The following is a 13320-nucleotide window of genomic DNA, read 5'->3' as shown; positions in this document are numbered from 1 at the left end:
TATTCCTGAACTAATGTGACGAAAGACCGGTGGTCGTTCAATGCAAAAGCCGTTCGGTTTGGTTTTTAATCACTAATTATATCACATGAGAAGTTGTAGAAATATTGCAGGCCACCGCTTCTATGGTGTAGTTCTATGTGGTCTGAGCGTCGACACGCGAAAATATTGTAATTTATTGAGGAAATATCTAATACTAAAAAGAGAAAAATAAAATATTTAAAAAAAACTTTAGCCAACCTCGAAACATTAAGGAACTCACTAAAAAGTAAAAAATAATCAAATTCAGATTTTTAACACAAAAGAAACGTTTTAGAATAAAATACGTACATAATAATCGTTGTAATCACTAAATATAAATAAACGAAAACCTTATTTAACCGATCTACTATATGTATTTTATATTCTACTATATACACTCAATTTAGCTTAATACCTACTTAAACTTATTTATCTATTTACGATATTAATTTAACTATTACTAGCTGATCAGTTTGAAATCGGTTCCGAGCATAAAAAATACAAAAATAGTGATATAATTTTATGACATATACACAAAATCAAGCAACGAACGTATAAAACAAATCGAATTTGTTGCTTGTGTCAACTTTAAAGTGATTGGTTGGTAGTAGTTAAAATCCACAACAGGAACGAACCAGAACAGGACACAAGACAATCTACTAATAACTATTTCATTTTGTATAATGTACTGTAATAGAAAATAGCAGTGTTGATAAATAAACATTATTAAATTAGACACTATGTTAGGTCCAATATATATACCAAGATTTAAGCTATTGTAAATTGTTAGTCAGAAACGTTTAGTAGCAATGTAATAAATAAAAATAATAATTTATTAACAGTACTCTTCCAAAATTATATTATTGAAATAATTATACATAGCAATAAATTCAATTTAAGTTTACTAGAAGCAACATCTTTTCAGATTGTCCGATGTATGAAGGTGAAGTGTCTTTAAACCCCATCAATAATTTATATTTGCTACACGTGGGGGTAATTGACGAAGGTCACCGATATTGTTGTACAATATTCATATCAATCAGCGTCTGGTGGTGATATCGGAGACTTCCTAATTATTGCGTCCGGCTCGGGTTATTCCATTCGCGTTCATCAGCCAGTATAATTGGCGTCAGACACCTCTATTAGTTCGCTCAGTGAAACTGATGCTTTTGAATTGTTACGTGGTCCAATTAGCGAAGCTGCTAAATGAAACGTTGCAGCTGTTTACGGTTTAGTTAGTTTTGTAAGTGGTAGACGGACACTATAGCATTATTCGACCTAGCGAGAAATCGACTTAGTGCATATTTTAACGTGATATATGAGGAAAATGACTTAATTATGTAAACTAATTTTTACTAACACATGGGCCAACACATAGATATAGACAATATATGAAGTAATGAAAATATGCAGTAGTTAATATGAAACTAACTACATATTTTACATAGATGGAACACATAGGACAAATAGAAGAAATTATGAACGATTAACACTAAATTTGTAAACTGTCACATTAAAATATTTTAAAGCATTGATAGATATCAAAGTGTTGTAACGATTATTGTTATAAGATACGCGACTACTTGACATTTTATTGCTTGAACTTTTTCAAAACTACTTTCTCAAGCTTTTCAACACGTTGGGCTTATTAGGTTATTAAATAATTAAAATAATTGATACAATCATTGTAAATACATTTCTTTAATATACCCTTCTAAGCTGTAAAACCTAAATTACATAATTGTGTTCGTTATTGTTTATACATACTTGAGTGAAATGTCAATTTCAAAATAGTTTTATTTATATTTTCTCTACGTTAATATACAAAAAAATTATCTTGTATACTTACATTTGATGCTGTAGCAGTTGGGAAAATAGTCTTATTGATCATACTTTGTTAAAACATTCAATAGGATAGTGATTTTAAATTGTCAATACTTTGTTAATTATTAGAACTTAAATTAAATGATATTGAATTAAATGTTATTTGAAAAAGTTCAGTGAGTGTTGGTTCTTGAGATGTTTATCTTGATATACAGACATATATTGTAAAATATTGTGGGTGCATATAAAATCTTATGTTTAAATGATTGTGAAATCAAGTTTTAATAACATATTAATTTTAAATAATTGTCTTTACTCTGTTAAAAAAGTTTAGTTTGTGCTTGTTCTTGAGGTGTTTATTTTGATATACAGACATATGTTGTAAAATATTGTAGTATAAATAACTCTGTTAAAAATAAAATGCTATAATTTTTGTGCAAAATTACTGTTTCTATTCAAGAGCATGCACGTATCACACAAACCTCTTTATTTCAATAACCGATGACGTATTCCTAAGGACTTTGTTTTTGTTTTTCATTAGAAAATATTTAGACATCACAGCAAAACGTAATATTGGTATTAAACATCGAAATGTAATTTAATTGATTAAATATCAGCGATGTATTGTCAAAAAACCATTTCGTATTACGCGGTATATTAAAATACATAAGCCAATATACATCGGGCTTTAATCTCGAATATTTCCAATTTTTTTCGCAATATCCATCGAAGGATGTACAAAAAATGTATATTGATAAGATGGATCATAAACTAAATTAATATTCTACTGATGGCGCTCGCGAAATATCCTGTTACATATAATATATATCGATGTTTTGAGACTTTGGAAATTATTTCGAAAGTATGTCGTAATTGGCCTCAAAAATATTTATGAGATGGATTTTAAATTTTCTTTAATAAATTTCGTTTTTGGTAAAAAACCTCTAAAAAAAGTCGATTTTAACAAGAGCGTGTTATATAGGTCGTTCTATTCGCAAGGTTATTGTTGTATATCTTTGAATATCCATATTTTTAAAATTAAAAAATACGTGGTATATATATTACAATAGTTATTCACTAACTGGTGATTTTTCCCTGATATTGTTCTTATATTACAGATCTAGGACACCTGACCCAAACTTAATTGGCGTTTGAGGGATGTACTTCCACTTGTGTACTCCACATACGTTTAAAATGCTGAGTTTTTATATATAGCTTAACTAGTTATCACCCTATGGTTGAAATTCGACCACAATTTCTGATGGTAATCATTTTTCTCACAATATTAAACACCTTAATATGTATCAACATTTTAAAATGTTTAGACATTTCCTGTTAATAATTCATTTTATTTGTACTATGGGTTCCATCAATGCAAATTTGTAGTTAGTTTCATTTTAACTGCTGCTCTTTTATCTATATTTGTTACATAAAATAGATATTACAAAAACAATAAATACGTCAGGCTGATTAAAAGAATAATTTCTTTGCCAACATTTTAAAATAAAATTGCATCATTCTTTGCTTAAAAAAAACTAAAGAAGTTCCGATGCCCCAGACACTAAAATTTTCCACTTATTTAATTATAAATAAATATGAAGAGCATGTGCTTTCAGCATGTAAATAATTATATTTTAACTATCATAATCAGTGTTTACTTTCAAGTAACTAATTTTAATCCTGAATAATTAAAACTATTAGTTTTTTTTGTAAAAATATTTGCCCAGAAACTACTCTTTTAGATTGTAAGATAATCTGCTAAGTGTTTGTGTTCAGCAAATAATAATAATACGAGATAATTAATTTCGTGTATATTAATAGGGAACACAAACGACTTTCGGCTGTTCAATTCGATTAAAAGGTTTTTTTTGGTTTATCGATATGAGAACCTCAGTAATAATTTTAATTTCACTGAAGCTACTTTCAAAATATGTTAGTTCTATCGATCTGGTGGTGGAAATTGAAAGTGGAAAAGTGCAAGGATCAGAGTTCGTTAGTTCAGGTGGTGCTGTATATTATTCTTGGAGAGGTATACCATACGCGAAGCCACCATTGGGTGATCTGAGATTTGACGTAAATATCAATAATTAATTAATTACATAGGTCTGGAAAAAAATATTTTTAAGAACTGTGTTGTGCCGTTTTCTTTTTTCCAGTAAGATTAAGCGTCCATCAGATCTGATGTCAATGAGACGTCTTATTTTTTCTGTGAAATTGGTTACCTCGTTTACCTCAAACTTATTAGACAACCAAAATCTTGAAGTGCTTTTAACACTCCTGTGATAATTTGTTTATAGTTAGGATTTTTATGATTGCCTAAAAGTATCTCCGTTTTCTCCTTAATAAAACACTCCACCGTTCTATTTGAAGATCCGTCATGGCAATGATGAATTCTAATTGATGATTCTAATCAATGATGAATGCTAATTTCCCTCAGTTTTGCTTCCGAAAGGCCTGGAAGCTTTAAAAGCATGTATTTATAGCAATATCCATTATTGGACAGCTATTTTGCCAAGTATGTCAGTCCAGCGTTATGTGCCGTGGTTCTAAAAGAGCTTTATATGGAGTACTTTATATGAAGGAACTTTATATGGTACCGATGTTTCTTGGAGGACGTTCTTTTCACCTACTTTAATATCTGTCGGTTCTTTTTTTCGAAACAGCTTTTTTGTGGCACAATTATTTATTTTATTAACTAATATGACCATTGTCATTTTGCTGAGTATATGAGTATTTTTTTTATTAATCTCTTAGAACGTCAACAATCTGCCGGTGGGCAATAAGTATTATTGTTTGATTTCCGTTATATAATATAACCCCTAACATGTAGATCACTTCAGTAAGTGATCTGCTGTACAACTGATAATCTAAGTCTTATTCTAGATACTATTCTAACTTATTTTAAAGTCTATCCTAACTTATTCTAATGACTATTCTAACTTTTTCTAGAAATTATTAAATTTTACTTAATGTGTCTATTAATTCGTATTTCGTATGGTAGTTTGCGTTAGAACCTCTGGAGAATATCTATGTTAGATTTGCTATGTAGTGCCCCACAGTACAATACCATAGGTTCAGATGGGCCTAAGTATTGACTTCTACAGCAAAATCTTGTTATCTAATGATGATTTAGATTTACGACCTATCAGCCAATACATTTCAGTTCAAGCTCAAGCTGTTTGCGTTTTGTTAGTATATGTATTTTCCAAGTCAGATGTCGATCAAAATGCATTCCTAGATATTTATCATTATCTGCTTGAGCAAGTTTATGATTATTCAATTTTACCGAGAGACATACTCTTTTGCAAAGGGTGAAGACTCCACGTTTTTAACCACAATTCGACTTTGTTAAGATGAAGTTAGAGGCTTTTGTGGCTGATATTGTATCCTCGTGTGATGATAAAGCTGCTGTATCGTCAACATATGTTGCAACAGTAGTGTATGTTGAGGTCGGTAGGTCAGCTGTATACATAAGATATAACAATGAGCCGAGAGCACTGTCCTGAGGTACAACCGAATATATAGGCTGTAGGACAGTGTATTCGTCAAACTGCTTGACAATAAAATGTCTGTCTGTGAGGTACGAGTATATGAATAGGAAAAAAAGGGATACGGTAGATCATTGAATATTAGTAAAATTAATGCTCTACCTAAACAAAAGTGTTGAAAGGGGCTGCAGTATTTCAACGTGCTTTTTATTTGAAAATTAAATATTTAAGCTGATATATTTTAGCCTTTAAGCACTGGATTGGACATTTTAAAGGCATTTTATTATTTTTATTTATGATTTACAGAAGAAATATATGCTATAGAAGGTGATTAGTCAAAATTGATGAATCATTAACATAACTTTCTAATACAGTCTGTATATTTCGTGCATATGAAGACCTTAAAACCTTCATTATTTATATCTTATGAGTTATTATTTTTTGTTATTTACTATTTCTAGCATTTTCTATTAATTTTTTCTTAAAAATTGAATTATTTTAACAATGATTTTATCAAGATTATTTATCACTTTAGAAATAAGAGGATGATGCAACACTTCAAGAGTTAACTTGGATTACATATCATTATTAGTACGTCATGTATTGTTTGCATTCGCTGATAATAGCTCTCTAACAACTCTTCAAAATTATTTTTTTACGTGACTTTTTCTATTTAATTAGAAGAAATCAATTAAATTAATTTACAATATATAATTATTGATTATTATATCATTATAATTTTGGTGTCAAAATATAAAAAATAACGAATTACAAATATTATTGATTATAAATCTAACTCAAATGCATAGAATACGGTAAATTGGTTAGACACTATTGAACTGACGTATAACAATAAGTCGCAAAAAGTTTTATTCTATTGGGACATTCAGTTAATAATTTAACGACATACAAAGACGTTTTTATGGTATTACTGATGACAAATAGTCTAATAAAAATCGACACTAAACACAACATTTTAGCCGAGTGGCTAAAATCGAATGAAACCTTGCAATAGCCTACATTTAACAGTTTTTATGAGGAAATGTCGAACAAATTAAGCACAAATAAGAGTTAACCGAGTCACATATAAAATGCGAATCTCTTCTGCAATAATTCGATGAATTTGGTTTTCAAAATTTCGTATTGAATTCATATACAGTTTATCCAATGAAACAGCCAATACACGTCCTCAAAATGTATGACGTCAGCACGTTGCAATATTGCCGCATTAACTTATAATTTAGGCTTACACACTTTGTTGGTTTGAAAACTCTAATTATTATCACTAATGTTTCTAAAAAAATTGTAGAGATTTGACAACAGTGTCGACCAGTACCAAACAAATCGAATTTTATAGATTGATTCGGTTACTGAAATCTGGCGCATCAGATATCAGCTCTTTCTAACGCAAACCTGTGAGTATAAGGTGCAGAGTATTACTAATGTTCCAAGGTACCGCGGAAATGAAGATACCTAGAAAGATTTGGAGGTACCTACGATCAGTAAAATAACAAATGGTTCATGGCAAAACATGAGATGAATCCAAGTGATTATGATAATAATCAAATGTTGCTATTACTTGAATAGAGTAGCTTTATTCCAGTTTAAAGAGCCAAATCGTGTCGAAGTAAAGTAACCATAGTTAAGACACGTTAAAAGGATTTAAAATGGACGAAAAACTTATATGTCGGGCTGAGCCTGTTAAAACATTTCCATAAATGATTAAATTGTTTAGGTTCTGATTAGATTTAAGATTTGTACTGTTTTTATCATAAAAACTACTGCAATATATTTATACACGGTATATATATTTGAACCATAATAATATTATTGAACGTAATATACAGGGTGTCATTGAGTTTCGAATAAAAAGAGTTATATTATTTGTTCTTCATACTGTGATATAACAAGTTAATCATATAAATACCTACTAATAATATGATATTATGAATTCTATATATGATAAATTTTAAAACAGCCTCCTCAAAAGCCTGACCCATGGAGTGCTATATTGAATGCTACCGAGAGTGGACCAGCATGTATATATGCATCAACATACCCAACTGATCCATTACCATCAGCCGGAAATGACGAAGACTGCTTGACAATTAGTGTCTATTCTCCAGGAAACAGTGGGGTACATTTGATAAACATCTCATTAAATTGGTCATAACCAATCTTAATTTTGATTAAAGACCAACGATACGCTACCAGTTTTGGTTTGGATTTACGGTGGTGGTTTTGTCAGTGGAAATTCGGATTTCAATTTTTATGATCCCTCGCCATTTTTAGATGATAATGTCATAGTAGTCAGTTTCAATTACAGATTGGGTATGTAGTTGTCACACGTGATTTAATAGATTAATTCTTCTTATATTTAATAGGCGTGTTTGGTTTTCTATCTACTGGAGATGAGGTAATTTCCGGAAATTCTGGCCTAAAGGATCAATTACTCGCGTTGAACTGGACTAAGAACAACATCATCAACTTTGGAGGTGATCCGGATCGTATCACTATATTTGGCCAAAGCGCTGGATCCAGATCAGTGAGCTATCATATTATAAGTCCCAAATCCAGCGGTAACTAGCTAATTTGTTCAACTAAAAGTGATTTTGTTTATATTTTTATTGGCTCAGGATTATTTAATGCTGCTATAATGGAAAGTGGGTGCGCCCTCAGTTATATTGAAGTTGATAATCCACGTGATGTTGCCTATATATTAGCGGAGAAATTTAGTAGTAATATTACCAACGCTAGTGCCACCAGTGAGGTCAAAAATGTTTTACAATCAGCACCTACCGAAGAACTTCTTGCATACAGTAAATCATATAATGTAAGTTGTTAACATATCTTGTAGCTTATTAATATATTATCATGTTAAGTTTATGAATGAACATTTAAGATTGTGAGTTTAAGAAGTAAAGTAATTATTTTCGTGTCTTTAAAAAAAATCAATACCTAGATGTCTCATGAAGTATTTTATAATGTTCCTCTTTAACTTTTCTCACTCACTTTTGATTTAGAAAACTTTCAATCTAAATATAAATACGCCAATAAGCCATAGAATACAGTATTATAGATATATAATACCTTGATTTACCTTGACATATTTTAGTACATACACTAACTAACAGTTCAAAGATTGAATATTTATTTGGCTACATCATATTTTCTTTTATGAACTCATCTTTTCGTCTGTATAATTCGTAATGTTTATTGAATTGGAAATATGAACGCAATTTTGTATATCACCAGATATACAATTTCGGGCTTCATTATCTCAATATAATAATTTTATTATATATTGCATGTACTTGGAATATACAAGAATATATTGTTTATATAGTACAAGGGTTCGTATTACCTCCCCACCTTCGGCCATCATTTTCATCTAGTAGCTGAATAATCTCTGGTTTTTACTTTCTAGTTGCTCATATATTCATTGTTATGTTTTAAAATAAGTAAGAAAATGTTTAAAAATCTTTTAGTTTGGACCTATTTTGGAAAAGGACTCTGATGAAGCGTTCCTTGATAAACCACTATATGAGCTAATAGCGTCAGGAAACGTTAGTCAATTACCTGTTATCATTGGATATACCGCTGAAGAGACATTGGACTATTTTTCAGGTTCTGTTTCATCATTTAATAAAATATCTACTAAGTATATGTTAATATATGTATTATTATAGATTTGGAAAGTTTACAGGAGCTAGCTTCGTACTATGATGAAAATCTTAATTTATTGGTACCATCTATGCCGTTGAATGCTGATACAAATACCACTAAACTTGGTGAAGATATAAGGACTGTTTATGCTGGCGAGGATATCACTTTTAGAAACGAATTGGGGAGTTTTATAAAGGTTTGTTGTTTTCTATTATTGTTTAGTTAATGTACTATTTTTATTTGATTTTAGTGGTATAGCGATCAGAAATTTGTACGAAGTATTTACAAGTTTGTCGCTCTTTATTCCCAGTATGTTCCACTGTATATGTATAGGTTTAATTTTTATGGTACTACAAGTCTAACTCATTTGAGCATACCAGGTTAGAAATTTGACCTAATTGTTTTTCAGATTTGCTTTTTTTTATTTTAATATACCAGTGCTATTGAAACATAATAAGACTTCAAAATAGAGGCATGGAATTTTCTATTTATTTTCATCATACTAATAGTCTTTCTCTTTGCCATTTTTAATCAAAAATCAGTTATATTGTTGGGTTTCCATATCCATTGGATTTCTGGCTATTTCTAAAACTCTAAGGCTGACTCGACGGTATAGTTTTAGGCGCGCTAAGGAAACTAAAACAAAACCAGAAAAGGTTTTAGAGTTTATTCGTTGTTTTCAATATTTCTTTTTTAACTAGAAAGGAAATAGCTACAGGCGTATGTTATCCAAGAGAGACTACAGTGTAACGAAATAAAAAAACCATATAAGTTTCACTTTAAAGCTTTTAGTATCTGATCATAGTATCTATTATAGCACAGTAGCACAGATTATTCTTTAAGTTTTTGATTTCTCCTATAAACTTTCGAATAATTTGATATATATGGTTTAATCTTTATGATCCTTAGTTTTTTGTCAGTTTCTTATTTAAACTCATATTCTTATTAATGTATTATCTGGATAATTGTGGATAACTAACGTTTCAATATCTTATATATTTTATATATTGGTCCACCATATTTCCATTATTGTCTATAGGTTTTAAAATACGTAAGAAAAAAATTTTAAGTTAAAATTAGTAAATTTAATCCATAAATATCTAGTCATTCTTAGGCTCTGATTATATAAATGGCAAGTAAAAAAACCACTTCATTAAGTAATTTTCTGCTATTGTTGTAATGTAAATATTATTCTATAGTCTATATTTGCTTTTGAATCGGACTGAATGTTAGACAAATTGTAGTCTACTTATTTTACTATGTATATATAAATAGCTTTTATTATTAAAATTTACCTATGGGTTATCATTTATTTAAAATTTCATTAAATATTATGCATTTGTTTATTCAAGAACAATACGGTATGATAAATATTATAGTTTTAGTATTAAACTATTACAAATGATGAACACTTAAGCATGTCTCATATTCATGATAAATTATACAAGGAGTTATTAAAACATTTTTGAAACAACAATAGATTTTGAATGAATTTCACAACACTAGGTTTCATTTGAAGATGGGAAGACATCAACAAGCACTAGCTCCTGATGGTATCTCAGCACCTAATGCCAAATTAGGTCCACTTATATAATAATGTTGAGCTAATAAATGTTAAGACTTTATAAATAAATACCATTGAGTTTGCGGAAGAATCTATTGGTTAAGGAAAGACCATGACTGTTGTTTCTATTGGCTTTTGTTTGGGCTTTCTGTGTATTCCTTTACCCTTAGTGATAGTTTTGAGAGACAAACATGTCTCTCTATTAACTATGAAACTCTGTCAAAGGTTTTGTCACAACGCGTACAAAATTATGAACCATATTAATTTGAGAGTATAGCCTAGAAGATGTAAAAAAATGCCAAAAATGAGAATTGCCTCTTGCCTGATTTTAGCTTTTCCTTTGTATTTCTTTTCCCTGTCTCTTTTCTCTCTTTCTGCTCTCTCTCTTATACCTTTGATTTTCTCTTTCTTCATTTCTCTACCTCTCTCTCTCTCTCTCTCTCTCTCTCTGTCCTTTCTCTCTGTTCTCCTTGTTTCTCCACTGCATTTCACATTGGTTGATACAGATATTGCTACTTTGGTTTTTTCTTTACGATATGTCTACCTAGATGAAGGAGCCTCTTCTCTCTATTCTCTCTATCTGTCTTTTGCTTATCTCTCCCGCTTTTTTCTATACTGCTTTTCAAATCATATTGGTTGATACAGATGTTGGAATTTATTTCTTCTTTTCTATCTCCCCTTTTCTCTCTGTTCTCCCTCTTTCTCCACAGCTTTTCATATTGGTTGATACACACATTGGGGCTTCGGGTTTTTCTTTAGGCTATGTCTGCCTAGATGAGGGATCCTCTTCTCTCTATTATCTTTATCTGTCTTTCTCTTATCTCCCGCTTTTTCTTCTTTTTCTACTGCTTTTCGAGTTATATTGGTTGATACAGATGTTGGGACTTCGGGTTTTCCTTTACGATATGTCTCTAGATGAGTGAACTTCTTCTCATTATTCACTCTATTTGTCTTTCCTTTTCTCTCTCGCTTTTATTTTTTTCTTCAGTGATTTTCAAGTCATATTGGTTGATACAAATGTTGAGACTTCGAGTTTTCATTACAAAATATTCTTTCTTGTCGAGCTATATCATATAGGTATAAATTAAAACATAATATCGATGTTTTGTTGATGATCAATGAGTAAATAAAAAGAGTTAAAAATACATTAATTTATTGTAGTATATTAAAAATGCACCTTGCCAAAATGATAAAATTAACCTCATAAATGTTAGGAGTTAAACGTCAAAAGAAGTTTCATTTTTCCTATAAACTTGTGCGTACATTTAATTTATTGGTTTAAAAGGTGCAGGTAATGTGAGTCATGCTGACGAGGTGCCATATCTCTTCAATGTGTCGACCCATCCACTGCAAACAGATGCAGATTACTTAACCAGAAGGCGTCTTGTTAAATTGTGGACAAACTTTGCTAAAACCCAGTAAGTTTATTTCGTACCTACTTTAGTACTTTACTTAAATGTTAAATCTTTTTTTCTGTAGTGACCCGACGCCAGATAACTCGTCCGAACTTCTTCAGAATGTTAAATGGGAATTGGCCCAGAGTGATAATATACAGTTCCTCAACATCGACAATAATTTAGAAATGACAGTCAACACGACTCAGTTAGAATTGGCTGCCTTTTGGAACAATTTTTGGGAAACATATTCTTATCATCCCTATAACACTTTTTAACAAATGTTATCTAATAATAAATAAACTGCCATAATTAATGAATAAAATTGACTTTTAATACAACATAATATCTGGTTGTATATCGAAATGCAGGATGCTGGCTTAGTTTTTCTGAATCAAATATAAAAAAAATCTGTAAAGTTGCCTGAAGTCAGAACAATATATAGAGTTATTATATTATAAGGGTAATAAGTATAGGAACCAAAATATATATTTTCCAACATATATCTTCTTGTATTTTAACTATACAGCCATCAGCCTAGCTTGCTAACGATGCTGGTGAATAAATATAACATTATACTCATTGGCCCCATGAATTCATCCATTATTCCTTTTAATTTATTGATATGTTATTAGTTAGGTTAACATTGCTTGTTACTTGTGCTTATGGTATCTGAGTATGCTGTATTGCTAAGCTAGATGACAGTAGCTGTTTTATGGACCATATATTTCTTTCTCGCAGTTTTTATTATAATTGTTTATGGAGCAGGTGTCCCCTATAATTATCAAGATGAGCAACGTTGCTATAGTTGTACATTTTATACGTCAAAATTTGGAAATTGGATATACGAACTGATTAATAGACACATAGAGTGAGATTTAATAATCTCTAGAATAAGTTAGAATAGTATCTAGAATAAGATTTAAATTATAAGTAGTACATTAGATCACTTAAGGAAGTTAAAGTGAGATTATTTAATCTCACTCTATGTGTCTATTAATCAGTTCATACGGTAGTTTGCGTTTGGGCCTACGCACTTCACTGTCATCGCACACATTTAACTGTTTGGCAAGTGCACTGGGGTGCACTAATAGTCTTTCAGACTACTTCGTACTAACACTCCGAATTACACTCGTTATTGGTTCTATCACTTACCGAAGTGATCTACTGCATGTCAGGATAGCTATATTTTATAACTGAAATCATATAATAATACTTATTGTCCACTGGCAGATTGTTGATGCTCTAGGAGATCAACGTCTAAATTTGAATTCTATTTGTTTTGAAATTAGATTTTTTAATGTATAATTTAGAGGATAAATCAGTTATTTGTGACCGATACTCACTGATTACCTTTATATAAAAA

At 30.4% G+C, this 13320-nt stretch overlaps 1 protein-coding gene across 1 annotated transcript; it reads left to right on the top strand.

Moving 5' to 3' along the window:
• The first annotated feature begins 3675 nt into the window (after positions 1 to 3675).
• LOC143194807 (juvenile hormone esterase) lies at positions 3676 to 12279 on the top strand. The gene is made up of 10 exons (XM_076401525.1): positions 3676 to 3915; positions 7309 to 7467; positions 7526 to 7661; positions 7715 to 7909; positions 7967 to 8163; positions 8819 to 8957; positions 9020 to 9192; positions 9247 to 9376; positions 11846 to 11978; positions 12040 to 12279. Exons 1-10 carry the CDS (start codon positions 3724 to 3726, stop codon positions 12230 to 12232), a joined length of 1647 nt encoding a protein of 548 aa, XP_076257640.1. The 5' UTR covers positions 3676 to 3723; the 3' UTR covers positions 12233 to 12279.
• Positions 12280 to 13320: the final 1041 nt, after the last annotated feature.

Source organism: Rhynchophorus ferrugineus, unplaced genomic scaffold, assembly GCF_030347505.1.
Source record: "Rhynchophorus ferrugineus isolate W39M unplaced genomic scaffold, kcgeb_rfMv2 rfM4, whole genome shotgun sequence".
Taxonomy (NCBI): Eukaryota; Metazoa; Arthropoda; class Insecta; order Coleoptera; family Curculionidae; genus Rhynchophorus; species Rhynchophorus ferrugineus.
Note: the sequence above shows the minus strand (reverse complement) of the source record. Positions and strands in the feature narration are given on the sequence as shown.

Excerpts from the sequence above, each read along its gene's own strand:
- LOC143194807 (XM_076401525.1), top strand. The coding sequence starts at position 3,724 with ATGAGAACCTCAGTAATAATTTTAATTTCACTGAAGCTACTTTCAAAA. Across the intron at positions 8,958-9,019 it reads GACATTGGACTATTTTTCAG|ATTTGGAAAGTTTACAGGAG; the intron begins GTTCTGTTTCAT and ends GTATTATTATAG. Across the intron at positions 11,979-12,039 it reads ACAAACTTTGCTAAAACCCA|TGACCCGACGCCAGATAACT; the intron begins GTAAGTTTATTT and ends TTTTTTCTGTAG.